The sequence below is a fragment of the Terrapene carolina genome, unplaced genomic scaffold, assembly GCF_002925995.2.
Source record: "Terrapene carolina triunguis isolate 2854851 unplaced genomic scaffold, T_m_triunguis-2.0 Scaffold27974, whole genome shotgun sequence".
Classification (NCBI taxonomy): Eukaryota; Metazoa; Chordata; order Testudines; family Emydidae; genus Terrapene; species Terrapene triunguis.
The window spans coordinates 12,235-29,214 of NW_020692325.1; the positions used below are offsets into that span (position 1 = coordinate 12,235).

The 16,980-nt window shown below is 47.5% G+C and overlaps 1 protein-coding gene across 1 annotated transcript; it reads left to right on the plus strand.

The window, feature by feature from the left end:
• The first annotated feature begins 1,210 nt into the window (after window positions 1-1,210).
• LOC113408984 (olfactory receptor 51G2-like) lies at window positions 1,211-2,176 on the plus strand. Its single transcript, XM_026662498.1, has one exon. It carries the CDS (start codon window positions 1,211-1,213, stop codon window positions 2,174-2,176), a length of 966 nt encoding a protein of 321 aa, XP_026518283.1.
• The last annotated feature ends 14,804 nt before the right edge of the window (window positions 2,177-16,980 follow it).

Consider the following 16,980-nt stretch of genomic DNA (forward strand, 5'->3'; position numbering starts at 1 on the left):
GAGATTCCACCACCTCCCTAGGGGACCCATTCCAGTGTTTCACCACCCTCATAGTGAAATAGTGTTTCCTAATATCCAGCCTAGACCTCCCCCACTGCAACTTGAGACCATTGCTCCTTGTTCTGTCATCTGCCACCACTGAAAACAGCCGAGCTCCATCCTCTTTGGAACCCCCCTTCAGGTAGTGAAAGGCTGCTATCAATTCCCCCCTCACTCTTCTCTTCTGCAGACTAAATAACCCCAGTTCCCTCAGCCTCTCCTCGTTAAGTCATGTGCCTCCGTTGCATCTAGAATGAAGATAGTACACAGCTAACATTCACAGTCTTCAGAGGCTCCTTTTCTTTTGGTCCCCTTCCCCTCCATTACTAACAATGTACAACAGCAGGGGCAGGCTGGCGTTTATAGCTAAACAAAGCAAAGCTGGATTTTGTTCCCTGTTCTGACACACCCTCCTTGTGTGTCTTTGGACACTCACTGTCAGTCATCACTGAGTAGTTTGTATGAACACTTCTCAGCCCATGGGCCATTCACAAGGCACATAATTTTTCTCCTCTCAAATAGGTAAACCATTAATTTTTTTATGGTGGACCCAAGCTAAACAGTTGAGATCTGTATCCAGACTGAAACCTTGTTCCAGAATGCACGGGTGTTCTGATCCAAGGTTTGGGTTCAGGTCCACTCTGCTTTTCTGATGTTCCCTTTAATAATGAGTTCATACAAGTCTTCATATGCCAAGCTCCATCTAGAGGAGACGGTGTGGTCTAGTCTAGTGAAGGGGCATTCAGCTGAGAGCTGGGAGACCTGAATTCTGTCATTGATCTCCTGCGTGGCCTTGCACAAATTGCTTTAGTTTCTGTGCTTTAGTTTCCCCCTCAGTTAAATGAGGATCTACATCCTCCTTCCTATGAGTGTCAATGGGCTTTGAATCAGACCCATTGATACTTGTGCTCTTTTGTAAATCACTTTGAGATTTATGAATGCAAAGCTCTATATAAGAACAGGATATTATTAGTAATGGAATTTTGTAACTGATCTGGGGATCTGTGAGTACCACAAGGGTTTTTAATCAAAGTACTGACTCCAACATGTCTGAAGAGCAGTGGCAGGATGGGCCATATTTTCTGTCATGGTGTCACGTATTTTTAATAATGTTGTTTTCAATTGTAGGGAATGTGGTTTAATAAACTGATCAGAACCTCCCCAGTGCATCATGCCAACCTGCAATGAAACCAACATGAGTCCTGCAACATTCCTCCTGGCAGGCATCCCAGGGCTGGAAGCTGATGGCCCCTGGATCTCCATCCCTTTCTGTTCCATGTACCTCATTGCAATTTTAGGAAATGGTCTGATTCTGTTTGTGATAAAGACACAGCAGAATCTCCATGAGCCCATGTACTTGTTCCTTTCTATGTTGTCTGTCACTGACCTTGGCTTGTGTGTTTCCACCTTGCCAACAACGTTCAGCGTCTTCCTGTTTAACGCCAGAGAAATTGGCATTGATGTCTGCCTGGCCCAACTTTTCTCTATTCACACTTTCTCCGTCATGGAATCCTCTGTACTATTAGCTATGGCATTTGATCGCTTTGTTGCAATACGCCACCCGCTGAGATATGCTTCGACTTTAACCAGTGCTAGGATAGGAAACATAGGGCTGGCGATAATAATCAGGGGTAGTGGTCTGCATATCCCATCTGTCTTTCTTCTCAAGAGGTTGCCCTACAGCAAGATCCAACCGCTCTCTCATTCATATTGTTTGTATCCAGATGTGATGAAGATGGCCTGTGCAGATACTAAGCCCAGCAGCTTCTATGGTTTGTTTGTTGTCCTTTCTTCTCTGGGTTTAGACTCAGTGCTCATTGTCCTGTCTTACATCATGATCCTTCAGACCGTACTGAGTATCACATCCTGGCAAGAGCGTCTCAAGGCTCTGAACACCTGTGTCTCCCACATCTGTGTCACCCTGCTTTTCTACACCCCGCTGATCAGTTTGTCTATGATTCTCAGGTTCGAGAAAAAGGCTCTTCCTCAGAGTCAAATTCTTCTCTCTTATCTCCACCTCCTCCTCCCCCCGGTGCTCAATCCCATTGCATACAGCATAAAAACCAAAGAGATTCGTAAACGGATCATGAAGATCTTTCAGAACTATTCCACTAACAGACTCCAATGGGGGCACTGATTTGGTCTGTCTAGTCTGTCTATCTAGGAGCAAATATGGCCCATGGTGTCCAAGTGCATCTGTCACGCTGAGCCAGCGAGGATTAAGCAAGCAGCAGGCCGGTTGAACTAAAAGCAACTTTAAAGACATATTAAAAAAATATTGAAATGATAAACAGGGCCATTCCTTGTTGATAGCTAGCAAAGCCATGGTAAATAAACTAGAGTTCTTGAAATATCGGCCTGTATTGTTAGAGAATCAGAAGTAGATACTAATTGTATTTGTCTGGGTTTACCTATATCTTATTAGAAGTTCAACAATGTGACCAAATTAGCTTGTAGGTGCTAAATTTCAGTTCCTACCAGTAATGTTTCATTACCTATTCTCTTGATTCAGAGGTCAAAAGGGGATATAAACATTTAGATGAAACTTATGGTGTAATAATATCATTGTTTTTATTTCTCTTTGAAGTTTGTAATAAACTACCTGTGAATCTCTTCAATGATTAATTGCTTTATGCTAATCAATGCTAATAGTTATCAGTGTATACATAGGAAATAGAGTTTTATTTCAAAGCAACAATGCACATTACCAATTCTTCGTGCAAGGAAGGCCCTCTGTGATCATTTGCGGACAAGAGGCTAATCAGCTGAACTTCAGTTATAAAGGGACTTTGGGGCCTGATCCTTACTATCTCAGATCTGCTTAAACTTTGTCAGGGGAAATTCAAGTGACAAGATGGAAGACGTCTGCATTAGCCCTGCAATTCTTATGGAAGAATTTGAAAAAACTTGGCATATGGACTGCCTATTGGACGATGACTTTTTCCATGAATTCCAGAAGGATTTCTACAAATCGGCAGCCTCACCATCTCTGCTTTGAAACTGGATTCATATGTGTATGTATAATGATCTTTTAACACAATAACTCTCTTCCTTTTCCTTTTAAATAAATCTTAGATTAGTTAATAAGAATTGGCTGTAAGTGTGTATTTGACCTGGTGTGTAATGTGTCCAATCTCTTGAGAGTGGTAGAACTTTACAGACGGTGAATGAGATTTTGAATAACCCTCATTAGATGGACTTGGCTGTCTCGGAGGGAACCAAAGGCTACATTGATTAAAGAGAACTGTATTTTGACTTCTTGGTATCCAGTAAGGTATTATAGAAGCTAATTGGTTACTGTTTTGGTGAATCATTTATAAGAATAAGCCATCAGTTTTGGGAATTGTCTGCCTTATTCCTTGCAGTTTGCCCTGATTGAGCATTCTCAGTATATCCCCTCCAGCAACCTTGGTCACAGCCCCCCAAAAGGAAATATTGTATTGTCCGCCCCCAAAAATCCCAGTTAGCAAAACTGCAGTTCTGTATCCTTAAAGCTTCTCCTTCATGAATAAAGTGTATCCTGTTTTGTACAGGGAATTAAGTTGTTCAGTGGAATACATATAAGGAAGAAGGAGTTTTAAGGGAAGAAGACTAAATGCATTCATTCCTAAACTACTTAGCAGGTTGACTTGTAAATTCTCTGAAAACTCATTCTGCACTCAGAGAGTAAGTGTTACAGTGTTGGCTGAGGCTACACCATATTTTTCATAGATACAGAAATTGAATCCCTGCTCTAAGAGAAAAACTTGACTCCACTTTAACTATGGCTTCACTATTGATGCCACCATAATAAAATAGAATTTTTCAGCATTTTTACCTTGCTCTTAATTGTAAATAATTGTTATTAATATTTACTTATTGGTTGAAATCCTTCCTTAATATGTCCTTTATTAATGAAATCTGCATACCATGAAGCCTTCTGTTAATCTGTTCCACACAGTCTGCCATACTCATCTTCATAGATTAAAAGGCTAGAAGGGATGTAATGATCTAATCTAACATCCTGTGTAACAGGTCATTGAATTACACCTAGCAATTCCTGCCTCAAGCCCAATAATTTGTGGTTGAAATATAACAGATTTGTTAGAAAGACCCACTGAAGTCACCACTGTCATATGCCCATTGCCGTGGTCTTTTCCAGCCCTCCCCGCTTGCCCAGAGAATGTTAGATTGTTTCGTCTTTCCACTGAGAGCCCATTCCTGCCAGGCTAGGTCAAAAACGAGTTCCAAACACTTCTCCAGCAGAGTGAACCCTTTTGTTTGTTTGTAAACCAACCTACAAGTGTATTTGTTAGCCAAAAGGATTTGGTGAATGTAGTGGGGCATCTGCCCCACTCCTGGAGAACAGGGGAAAAGCAACCAAGTTAGGTGGATTGGGGAAGCAGCCACAGATGTGGCCAGCTCAATCAGGGCCCAGCTGGCCTTATAAGAGGGCTGGGGGCCAGGAGCTGAAGGAGTCTCACTCTAGCCCTGGAGTGGGAAGGGCTAGCTGCCTGGGAGCAAGGTACCTAAGGTGGAGCAGGGCTGGGGAATAGGGCAAGGGAGCTGGGGAGCTCCAGTCTGGTAAACCCCCAGGCTGCAGGCCTTGGTGAAGGCCTACAAAGGTACTCGGGCTCCAGAGATACAGCCTGGGAATAGGCAAAAGCAGGTGGTCCTAACCCCTTGCCAATGATGAGTGGCCATTACAGACTGCAGTCTGCCCAAGTGAGCGGGGGCTAGATGATGACTGGCAGTAGCCAGTGAGGCAAGGTGGATTTAGAGTGTTGGGGGTTCCCCTAGGAGGGGAGACCCAGAGCGTGGGGGTACTGCGGTGGGGCAGAACCCCACGGACAAGGGCACTGGGGTCTGGGAGGGACACGGGGCCAGCGGCAGGTGAGACACCGGCCTGCAGAGGGCACGCCATATGCTGGAAAAGAGCTAATTCCCAGTTGACCAGCAGGAGGCGCCGTGCCTGTGAGTCGTCGCCCCACTACAGTAAACGACTGGTCATATAAGCCCACATGGCTTAGCTTCTAATCATTGATTGGTTGACTATCAAAATGACTAATAATGCCCTCTCTTGCTCTCACTCTCTCTCCTGAGAGTGCTGATTAGTGCACATGTATTTTGGAGTTTGGGAGCCTGTCTAGGAACGAGACCTATCTCCAAGTTCTGGAGGCAGTGGGCCAGGTACCCAGCCTTGTTCCAGTTCCTTTGCAACAGAGGGGGCATTTGGGTTCCAAAGTCAAGTTGGAACCCTTCAACTTTTAAACAGAGGGGTCTCCAACTCAAGCACTTCTGCCAATCACAAGGAGAATATCACCTGGGGAGAGAGAGAAAGACAGATGATCTTGTAGCTACCATGAGTTACGTAGATCAATACCAATACCTTAAGTTCCACCCAGAAGCAGATCGGCAGCTAGATCAGATCTCAGATCACTGATGTTGGTTGCTCAACACCATATATACTGCTTAGCAAACAGGTCGCTGCATTGTTGTGATGGGTTCCCTCGAACTGGTGTGACAGACTTGCTCAGGATGCCACCTGGAACTGGGGTACCATTGAGCCCTCTGTCTTACCAACCTTCTCACACTGTGATGCTGTGACAAGCTGCAAACTTCTCCACAGCCAGGGACACACCCAGCTGAGTTACATGAATTCTTTTGCCAGCCACTCATGAACAATAGAGAGACTCCAGCCAATTCCCCCAGTTCCCCAGCCTAGGACCCCAGAGTTGTACCGTCTTGCTGTGGTCAGAAGCCTGAGCATTGTAAGTTTATTACCTAGTCTAACCTTCCCTCAATGTGGAGAGGACAATGCACCAGCCCCTGTTCCTGAGCAGATTTCCCCAAGCTCTTCACGCAAAATACACTGGTTTAGATAAAATATAAAACAGATTTATTAACTACAGAAAGATAGATTTTAAGTGATTATAAGAAGAGATCAAAGCTGATTACCTAAGAAATAAAAGTAAAAACACAATCTGAGTTCTATACACTAGACAGGATTTGAATCAAGCAGTGTCTCACGCTGATAAATAATACAAGCAGGTCACAGATCTTCCATTCTCAGGCTGGAAATTCTCTTCAACCTGGGACCACCTCCCCAGTTCAGTCTTTGTTCTCTAGATATGTTTCCAGGTGTTGAGTTGTGAGGGGAGTGAAGACAAAGAGATAATGTCACTTCCCCCTTTTATAACTTCTTCTAGCTTACTGAAAAGATTCTTTGCTATGCGGTGAGTCAGCCTCCATTGTGTACGTGCTATCTCTGACCAGGTGTCCAATTTTTTACCAGAACGCCTGGTCGAAAAGGGATCCTGGCGGCTCCGGTCAGCACCGCCAACGGGGCCGTTGACTGTCCGGTTGGCGGTGCCGCACAGTAGTGCTGGCAGGCTCCCTGCTAGCCTCCATGCTGCGCGACTCCCAAAAACAGTGGCATGTCCTGTCTCCGGCTCCTATGTGTAAGGGCAGCCAGGAGCTCCGCATGCTACCCCCACCCCAAGCAAACCGCGGCCAATGGGAGCTGCGGAGGTGGTGTCTGCGGACGGGGCAGCACGCACAGCTGCCTGGTTGCACCTCCGTGTAGGAGCCAGCAGAGGGACATGCTGCTGCTTCCTGTAGCCACCTGAGGTAAGCGTCTCCCAGAGCCTGCACCCCTCACCCCTGAACCCCTCAGTCCCAGCCTGGAGCATGCTCCTACACCCCAAACTCCTCATCCCCAGCCTCACCCCAGAGTCTGCACCCAGTCAGACCCCTCACCCCCCCACACACACCCCAACTCCCTGCCCCAACCTGGAGCACCCACTCGCACAGTGAACCCCTCATTTCTGGCTGCACTTCCCTACACATCACTTCCTATACAGTTCTTATAAGAAACGTCTTTATTCTTTGCCCCTACTCCAAGCCCCTTCCAAATTTTTCTATGTTGCTTCTTTCCAGCAGTTTCCCCACTGCCTTCCCTCCCTGGCGACTTGGGCAGCTTCTCTCATGGATCTCCCTGCTTCTTATAGGCACTGTCTCTGGGTACACTAACCTGACCTGCTCCTTGTGGTTCACGCCAGCCTGCCTTCGCCCAGCCCTTCCCAGAGTGAAGGAGTTCCTCTTGCTTCTCACTACTGGGTCAGCTGCCTGAGCGCTCTTGTCTCCCAGTGTAGTCCTCTCGGACCGCTCACAGCTGAGGGCACTCATTGTAATTAAGGCTAAGATTGTGTTATGGTTATTTTTAGTAAAAGTATGGACGGATCAGGGGGAATAACAAAAAATTTACGGAAGCCCGTTACCTGTCCCTGACTTTCACTAAAAGTAACTGTGACAAAATGGGGCTGAGCCCGAGCCCTGCTGCAGGAGGGGAGGGATGGGGGTCCAGCACCTGTGTCCCCCAGCAGCCAGCACACACACAGTCTCTGTGTCACACACACACAGTCTCTGTGTGTCTCACAGACACACACACACATACAGTTTCTGTGTCACGCACAGAGTCTGTCTCACACGCAGGCTGTGTGTCACACACACACACTGTCTCGGTGTCACACACACACAGTCTCTGTGTGTCTCACAGACACACACACTCAGTCTCTGTCTCTGTCTCTGTCTCTCTCTCTCTCACACACACACACTTTCTGTGTCACACCCCTCCCAACACTGTTGTTGTTGTTACTTCTTGGGACTTCCTGCAATGCACATATCTTCTCTGTAATTTTATTCTTTCAAAGTGTGTTATTTTAGTTTTTTTACTGGTCTATGCATTTCATAATTTTTATTTCTCTCTTACACTTAAATTTAATTCTTTGAGTAGCGAGTTCGAAAATGCCTAACTCGTCCTGGCTGGAGTAATTATCCCTACTGGTAACTTTTAAAAAATATATATTATATCTAGGTTTTATGTTTCTACTGGTGACGCACATCTGCACCTTACCTTGGTGCACATAACAAAATTTATTCCACACATGGGTGGAAAAAATTAGAGGGAACATTGTCCAGCACCCACTTCCATTACAGCTGACAGCTCCAGGGTCCCTGGTAGCTGGTAGCTCCAGGGTCCCCCAGAGACCGTGGCTGCTCAGATCTATGGGGATCACATCCCTGCTGTCATGGCTATGAACTCCAGGGCCGGTGGCTAAGCTCTCTGGGGCCTCCTACAGTGGCTGAGAGCCTCTGGGTCTAGCATCTCAGAGCTCTGGGTCCCCCTACTGCCGCAGAAGCTCAGAGCACCAGGTCCCCCCATGGCAGCTTAGAGCTGGGGGCTCCCATTGTCTGTGATGCCTCAGAGCTCCAGGGCCCCCGCCGGCTGACAGCTCCAGCCCCGCCATCCTGGGCCTGAAGCGGAAAATGTCATGGAGGTCACGGAAGTCACAGATTCCATGACTTCTGTGACATAATCTTCACCTTCATTATAATTAAGTTGTCAGATCAGGACCAGCTGAGGGATAGCTGCTAGGTCACAGGCAAGGCGGAGTCCAGCTCCTCTAAGGGTATGTCTACACTACGAAATTAGGTTGATTTTATAGAAGTCGATTTTTTAGAAATTGATTTTATACAGTCGATTGTGTGTGTCCCCACTAAGCTCATTAAGTCGGCGGAGTGCATCCACAGTACCTAGGCTAGCGTTGACTTTCAGAGCGTTGCACTGTGGTAGCTATCCCACAGTTCCCGCAGTCTCCACCGCCCATTGGAATTCTGGGTTGAGCTCCCAATGCCTGATGGGGCAAAAACATTGTCGCGGTTGGTTCTGGGTACATGTCGTCAGGCCCCCCTCCCTCCCTCCCTCCCTCCATGAAAGCAACGGCAAAAAATCGTTTCTTGCCTTTTTTCCTGGGTTACCTGTGCAGACAACATACCACGGCAAACATGGAGCCCACTCAGCTCACCATCACCGTATGTCTCCTGGGTGCTGCTGACAGACGCGGTACTGCATTGCTACCCAGCAGCAGCAGCAGCTCATTGCCTTTGTAGCAGCAGATGGTGCAGTACGACTGCTAACCGTCGTCGTCGTCTCCTGGGTGCTCCTGGCTGACCTCGGTGAGGTTGGTGAGGGGCACCTGGACAAAAATGTGAATGACTCCAGGTGGAGTGGTTGGGTGGCCGGAGGCTCCCCCACTGCGTTCTTGGGCGTCTGGGTGAGGAGGCTATGGAACTTGGGTAGGAGGGCAGTTGGTTACACAGGGGCTGCAGCGGCAGTCTGCACTACTGCTGCCTTTCCTGCACCTCAACAATACGCCAGAGAATATCAGTTTGATCCTCCAGTAGCCTAAGCATTGCTTCCTACCTACTCTCATCACGCTGAAGCCACCAATCATCTTGATCCTGCCATCTCTCCTCTTGCTCCCGCCACCTGTCCTCACGCTCATTTTGTGCTTTCCTGCACTCTGATAGCACAGATTCATCTCCCCATACAGTGATCAGATCCAGTACCTCCCGTTCGGGCTCTTTCAGTGTGGGAGGACTGCATGAGCTCAGAGTACATTTTGTCACGAGTGCGTTTTTTTCGCCTTCTAATCTTCACTAGCCTCTGGGATGGAGATGATACGGGGAGCATTGAAACATTTGCAGCCACGGGAGGAAAAAAAATGGAGAGTAGTATTTAAAAAGACACATTTTAGAGAACAATGGATAGACTCTTTCATGGTGAACCAAGCTGTTAACATTACATAGCATGTGTGCTTTCTTTACCAGGTCGCATTTTGCCTCTTATATTGAGGGCCTGCCGGTTTGGTGTGAGAGATCACACATGCAGGGCTGGCGGGCAACATAATTCGGCTTGCAAGCAGACATGGTAAGCCACAATCTTTTGGCTTCTTTAACCTTCATAACATGTGGGAATGGTTTCAAACAGCAGCACCCTCATTTCCCATACCAAGCACCCGTCGGGTTGGCCATTTAAAATGGGTTGGCCATTTAAAAGAAGGGGCTGTGGTTTTTGGGTTAACGTGCAGCACAAATCCAACTAACCCCCCTCCCCCCTACACACACACACCCAATTCTCTAGGATGATCGCTTCACCCCTCTCCCCACCGGTGGCATGGCTAACAGCGGCGATGATTTCTGTTCAGCCACAGGCAAACAGCCCAGCAGGAACGGCCACCTCTGAATGTCCCCTTAATAAAATTCCCCTATTTCTACCTGGTGACCATGAATGATATCACTCTCCTGAGGATAACACAGAGAGATAAAGAACGGATATTGCTTGAATGCCAGCAAACACCGGGACCATTCGCTGCCAGGCTTTGTCATGCAATGATTCCAAACTACGTGCTACTGGCCTGGTGTGGTAAAGTATCCTACCATGGAGGACGGAATAAGGCTGCACTGCCCAGAAACCTTTTGCAAAGCTTTTGGGAGTACATGCAGGAGAAGCTTCATTGAGATGTCCCTGGAGGATTTCCGCTCCATCCCCATACACGTTAACAGACTTTTCCAGTAGTCTGTTACTGGCCGTCAATGCATCCCAAGTCTTCAGGGCAAATTAATCATTAAACACGCTTGCTTTTAAACCATGTATTATATTTACAAAAGTACACTCACCAGAGGTCCCTTCTCTGCCTTCAAGGTCCAGGAGCCCACCTTGGGTGGGTTGGGAGGGTACTGGCTCCAGGGTGATAAACAGTTCCTGGCTGTTGGGGAAAACGATTTCTCCACTTGCTTGCTGTGCGCTATCTTCAACCTCCTTCTCCTCATCATCTTCCTCATCCCCAAAATCTGCATCCCTGTTGCGTGAGAATCCATTGACGGAGTCCACGTATAGGGATGGGGTAGTTGTAGGGGCACCCCCTAGAATGGCATGCAGCTCATCATAGAAGCGGCATGTCTGGGGCTCTGACCCGGAGTGACCGTTTGCCTCTCTGGTTCTTTGGTAGGCTTGCCTGAGCTCCTTAAGTTTCACGCGGCAGTGCTGTGCATCCCTGTTATAGCCTCTGTCCTTCATGCCCTTGGAGATTTTTTCAAATATTCAGGAATTTCATCTTTTGGAACGGAGTTCTGATTGCATGGATTTGTCTTCCCATACAGAGATCAGATCCAGTATGTCCCATTCGGTCCATGCTGGAACTCTTTTGATATTCTGGGACTCCATGGTCACCTGTGCTGATCATCTCACCACACTGGCCAAACAGTAAATGAGATTCAAAAGTTCTCGGGGCTTTTCCTGTCTACTTGGCCAGTGCATCTGAGTTGAGAGTGCTGGCCAGAGCGGTCACAATGGAGCACTCTGGGATAGTACCCGGAGATCAATACCGTCGAATTGCGTCCACACTACCCCAAATTCAACCCAGCAAAGTCGGTTTCAGCACTAATTCCCTCGTCAGGGAGGAGTACAGAAATCGATTTTAAGAGCCCTTTAAGTCGACAAAAATGGCTTTGTTGTGTGGACAGGTGCAGGGTTAAATCGATCTAACTCTGCTAAATTCGACATAAACTCATAGTGTAGACCAGGGCTAATGGTCTGTCCACACTGCAGTTAGATACCCCTGGCTGGCCCATGTCAACTGACTCTGGCTTGCAGGGCTTAGCCTAGGTAGCCATTTAATTGTGGTATAGACGTTCAGGCTTGGGCTGGAGCCTGGGCTCTAGGACCCTGGGAAGTTGCAGAGTCCCAGAGATCAGTCTGCAGCCTGAGCCCGAACATCTATACCGGGGTGAAATGGAAGGGCCGATGGCCTGTGAGGGGCAGGGCAAATGGCAGGCCCCATTGTCTTCTCAGGGCAGGGAATATGGAGGGGCTGATGGTGTGTGAGGGGCAGGGTGGGTGAAGACCTCCTTGTACCCTCAATGAAGGTGATATGGGGGACAGGGCTGATGATAAGTTGAGGGGAGCTGGTCATGGGGATCTGGGGGAAAGATGCGGCGGGAGGAGTTGGAGTCAGGACAGGGAAGAGGTAGAAGAGGCCAGGAGTAGGAGAACTGGTGGCCAGAATGGAACCTTGCAGGAAAATGACAACACAGAGACAAAGGAGGACAGGGGGGCTGCAGGGCAGAACCGAGGGGCTGGGAGTGCAGGATGAAGTCCTTGGGGCCTGGAGTGGAGAAATGGGTGACAAGGTGAGGAGGGGATCCTGTGGGGAGGAATGGCATTGATGAGGAGAGAGGATTACTGGGCTGGAGAAGGGGCTGCATAATGACTTCATGGTCGGAGGGGGGCTTGATGGAGTAAGGAGGGGAATGGATGGATGTGCGGTTTGCATTGGGAGTTCTTAGGGGGATGTATGTTGTGGCTGCAGAATACACCAGGGGCTGTGGGAGATTCCCTGGAACTGTGGGGAGATCTGGCTGCTTTGTTTAAATTGCACAATACAATAAATTGTTTCAAATCCAGTTAATGGAAAGATTACAAGTTCACTCGCCCATGTGCCATACGGTACACACTTGGTGGTGTCGATCCACAATAGTACGTGTGGAATTTTGGCTGATTAAAGCACAGGCATCTCCAGGTCTGTCAGTCTGGCACCTTTCCCAAGAATTAAATTCTCTTTGAGGAAACAAAAATCAGGGTCAAATCCTGACCAAAAGCAAGTCAGCGCCAGTCCCCTGACACATGCAGTTATACCATTTACACCAGCTCTGGGATGGACGATTGCTGAATATTGCGAAACATCTTGTGAATTGGGTTACCCCTTGTCAAGGCTGCTTCCCCACTCTGAACTTTAGGGTACAGATGTGGGGGCCTGCATGAAAACTTCTAAGCTTAACTACCAGCTTAGATCTGGTCCGCTGCCACCACTCCCAAAGCTAATTCCCTTCCCTGGGTAGCCTTGAGAGACTCTTCACCAATTCCCTGGTGAATACAGATCCAAACCCCTTGGATCTTAAAACAAGGAGAAATTAACCATCCCCCTTCCTTCCTCCCACCAACTCCTGGTGGATCAAGATCCAACCCCCTTGGATCTAAAAACAAGGAAAAATCAATCAGGTTCTTAAAAAGAAGGCTTTTAATTAAAGAAAAAGGTAAAAATCATCTCTGTAAAATCAGGATGGAAAATAACTTTACAGGGTAATCAAACTTAAAGAGCTCAGAGGACCCCCCTCTAGCCTTAGGTTCAAAGTACAGCAAACAGAGATAAACACTCTAGCAAAAGGTACATTTACAAGTTGAGAAAACAAAGATAAACTAACACGCCTTGCCTGGCTGTTTACCATCTAAGTTGGCAGCAACAAGGGCCGGGTTCTGTATCTGAGGGATCCGTTTCAATAACGCAATGCAAAACCGGCTCGAGCCCCCACCCAGTGACCTGGGACAATTACCTACCACTGCCCGGGCGCCTCTAGGAGGCAATACTTCCCCTCTCGCAAGCACGGAGTCTGAGTGTAGCAGAAAATGTTTAATAACATGAGGTAAACGACATCAGCATTAAATTGGAAAAACACCACAAACGGGATTCCTAACACAAACCAGGAGCAAAAAACCCACCCCAGCAAATTGGGTTGTGTCCTTTCCCTTTGGTTCTTGAATCCAGCAACCCAAAAATCACCCAGAGTCCCCAAAGTCCAACACCCCCAAAGTCTCTTGGGTCCAGCAACCACCCAAAGTCCCAAAAGTCCAACAAATCCCAAAGTCTCTGTCCCTGGTCAGTGCAGCCCCAGAGTAAAAGGGGGGGCATGCAGAGTGTTAAGGGGCACCTTACGTGATCCGAGGCCAGCCGGCCGTCTCTCCGTGGGGTTCTGCCGCAGCCTTCACCACGAGCCAGTCCACTTCCTGCCGTCCCACGAACTGCTCCACTCTACAAGCTGCTCCGCTCACCAACCTGTGAGCCGCTCCAGCCATCCCCATAAACAGCTCTGCTCGCCTTTCCTTGGGCCGCTCCAACCAGCCCCGCAAATTGTTCCGCCATCTGCTTAGCAATATAGCTTCAGGCTCCCCCACTAGTTAACACAGCACTCAGTGATCTCGGCTCTTAATAACTTTAGCTCTTTTGTGATTTTAGCTCTTTTGTGATTTCAGCTCATAGTAGGGGAGCCCCAGTGCTGGTGCACCATTGGCCCAAAGTGAATTCAGCTCAGCAGCCTGTAACTAAACTCCTAATGGAATCAAAGTTAGCTCTGACATTCAACAGTGGAGAGAAGCAGTAGTGCAATTGGTGTTTCAACCCCTCAGAGGGGGGCCCATACCATCAGGTACAAATACCTGTCCCCATCCTCTCTCAATTCACTGGGTTTTGTAACCCATGCCCCTTGTCAAGCAAGTGCTACTTAGGTAATGGTGAAGGACTCACTCAGTCCTTCTGTCATACAACAGTTCCACTGGCCTTGATTCACAGAATCAGGGTAACAAAACTTTATTCTTCCTGCCCCAATAACAGAGAAACTGGGGATCCCACACCAGCCAAAGTAACCACTTTCAGTTGCTGTTGTTTCATGCCAGGCGAGTGGGTGTGCCTATGCAAACAAGATCAGCCCCTGGAGTTCTTTTCCACACTCACCATCATTCACCACCAGATGTCAGGGTAGAGCTCATCCTGACTCTGCTTACACTTACAAGTTTGAAATATGAGAGACTTGTTCAGAAAGATGTGGAGAGCCTGGATTGATGTCTGGTCCCTCTTAGTCCCAAGAGCGAACAACCCCCAAAACAAAGAGCACAAACAAAAGCCCCCCTCCCCCCCAAGATTTGAAAGTATCTTGTCCCCTTATTGGTCCTTTGGGTCAGGTGTCAGCCAGGTTACCTGAGCTTCTTAACCCTTTACAGGTAAAAGGATTTTGGAGTCTCTGGCCAGGAGGGATTTTATAGTACTGTACACAGGAGAGCTGTTACCCTTCCCTTTATAGTTATGACACCCCTTAATCCTGGAAGCTGCACCAGTCAGTGCAGAAATACTTCAAATCATTTACCTTTTAGGTATTTTCCATTTGTGCTGGTCGAGCTAAAACGTGTAACAATAAGATCAACGGTGATTCCCAATTGATTAACTGATCCTCAAGGGCTTTTACCCGCTGCGCTATAAATGTTTCCACACTGCGTGCCTGACAGAAAGAGGGAATGTTTCTGAGCAGAGCGTTCAAGCTCTGCTTCCTCAGGAGTAGATGATGAACACTCTCCAGCCTCAATTTTAGTGGCTTTGGTAAGTGCGCTGTTCATATTGCATCGATTTCACTTATATTAATAGGCAGTTTCAACTGCTTGAAATGTTTAATCTGTAAACAATGAGAATTGCACATTTTTATTATCAGCATCATTATTAGTTATTTTATAGAAGACCCAAAGCCCTAGGAGGACAGGTCCCTGCCTTGTGGTGCTTGCAATCTGAGGGCCCAGTGGTGCAAAAATTGCCCATGTAGCTTGGAATTTTCCATGAGTGAGGAACACAAATTCCAGTAGAAGCCAGCTTGTGTTTTTAACTCCCTGTGCCTTCTTTTTGTAAGTACCATTGACTTGCCTGGGGCTGTGTATGGTAACAAGAAACCTAGGAATGGCCATAGCACATCCAAATTGAGGTCTATCTAGACCCATAACTTGACTGACAGTCACTAGCACCAGACATTTAACTGGAAGGGGTGCAGTTAACCCTGGAGTGGCAAATACTGACTAACCTGCCTGTAGTTTCTAGCTAATGGGACAGTGTGCTGTAACCGCTGAAAGGGTGACTTGCACTCTCTGCATTTCCTGCAGCTTCTGGGGGCATGGTGCTTGCTTATAATATAACACTCCCTGGAGTGTCTGCTTGGATACCATAAGTGAGAAAATTGAGCTCTTTGTCTTTGTTCCAACAAAACTTCACTTCAATGAGGGTTTTTCAGGGTAAGGGCCAGTTGAGCCAGTTGATGTCCCTACGAGTCCTGCACATAACTGAGGATAGGGTTTTTCACAGTAAACTTTGCACAGGGCAAAATTCCAGTTTGAGGAATGCTGGCTGTCTGCACAGGGGTGGATTTCACCCAGTGTGAGCAAAGGAGGCATAGAATCATAGAAGATTAGGGTTGGAAGGGACTTCAGGAGGTCATCTAGTCCAACCCCCGGCTCAAAGCAGGACCAACACCAACTAAATCATCCCAGCCCGGGCTTTGTTAAACCAAGCCTTAAAAACCTCTAAGGATGGAGATTCCACCACCTCCCTAGGGGACCCATTCCAGTGTTTCACCACCCTCATAGTGAAATAGTGTTTCCTAATATCCAGCCTAGACCTCCCCCACTGCAACTTGAGACCATTGCTCCTTGTTCTGTCATCTGCCACCACTGAAAACAGCCGAGCTCCATCCTCTTTGGAACCCCCCTTCAGGTAGTGAAAGGCTGCTATCAATTCCCCCCTCACTCTTCTCTTCTGCAGACTAAATAACCCCAGTTCCCTCAGCCTCTCCTCGTTAAGTCATGTGCCTCCGTTGCATCTAGAATGAAGATAGTACACAGCTAACATTCACAGTCTTCAGAGGCTCCTTTTCTTTTGGTCCCCTTCCCCTCCATTACTAACAATGTACAACAGCAGGGGCAGGCTGGCGTTTATAGCTAAACAAAGCAAAGCTGGATTTTGTTCCCTGTTCTGACACACCCTCCTTGTGTGTCTTTGGACACTCACTGTCAGTCATCACTGAGTAGTTTGTATGAACACTTCTCAGCCCATGGGCCATTCACAAGGCACATAATTTTTCTCCTCTCAAATAGGTAAACCATTAATTTTTTTATGGTGGACCCAAGCTAAACAGTTGAGATCTGTATCCAGACTGAAACCTTGTTCCAGAATGCACGGGTGTTCTGATCCAAGGTTTGGGTTCAGGTCCACTCTGCTTTTCTGATGTTCCCTTTAATAATGAGTTCATACAAGTCTTCATATGCCAAGCTCCATCTAGAGGAGACGGTGTGGTCTAGTCTAGTGAAGGGGCATTCAGCTGAGAGCTGGGAGACCTGAATTCTGTCATTGATCTCCTGCGTGGCCTTGCACAAATTGCTTTAGTTTCTGTGCTTTAGTTTCCCCCTCAGTTAAATGAGGATCTACATCCTCCTTCCTATGAGTGTCAATGGGCTTTGAATCAGACCCATTGATA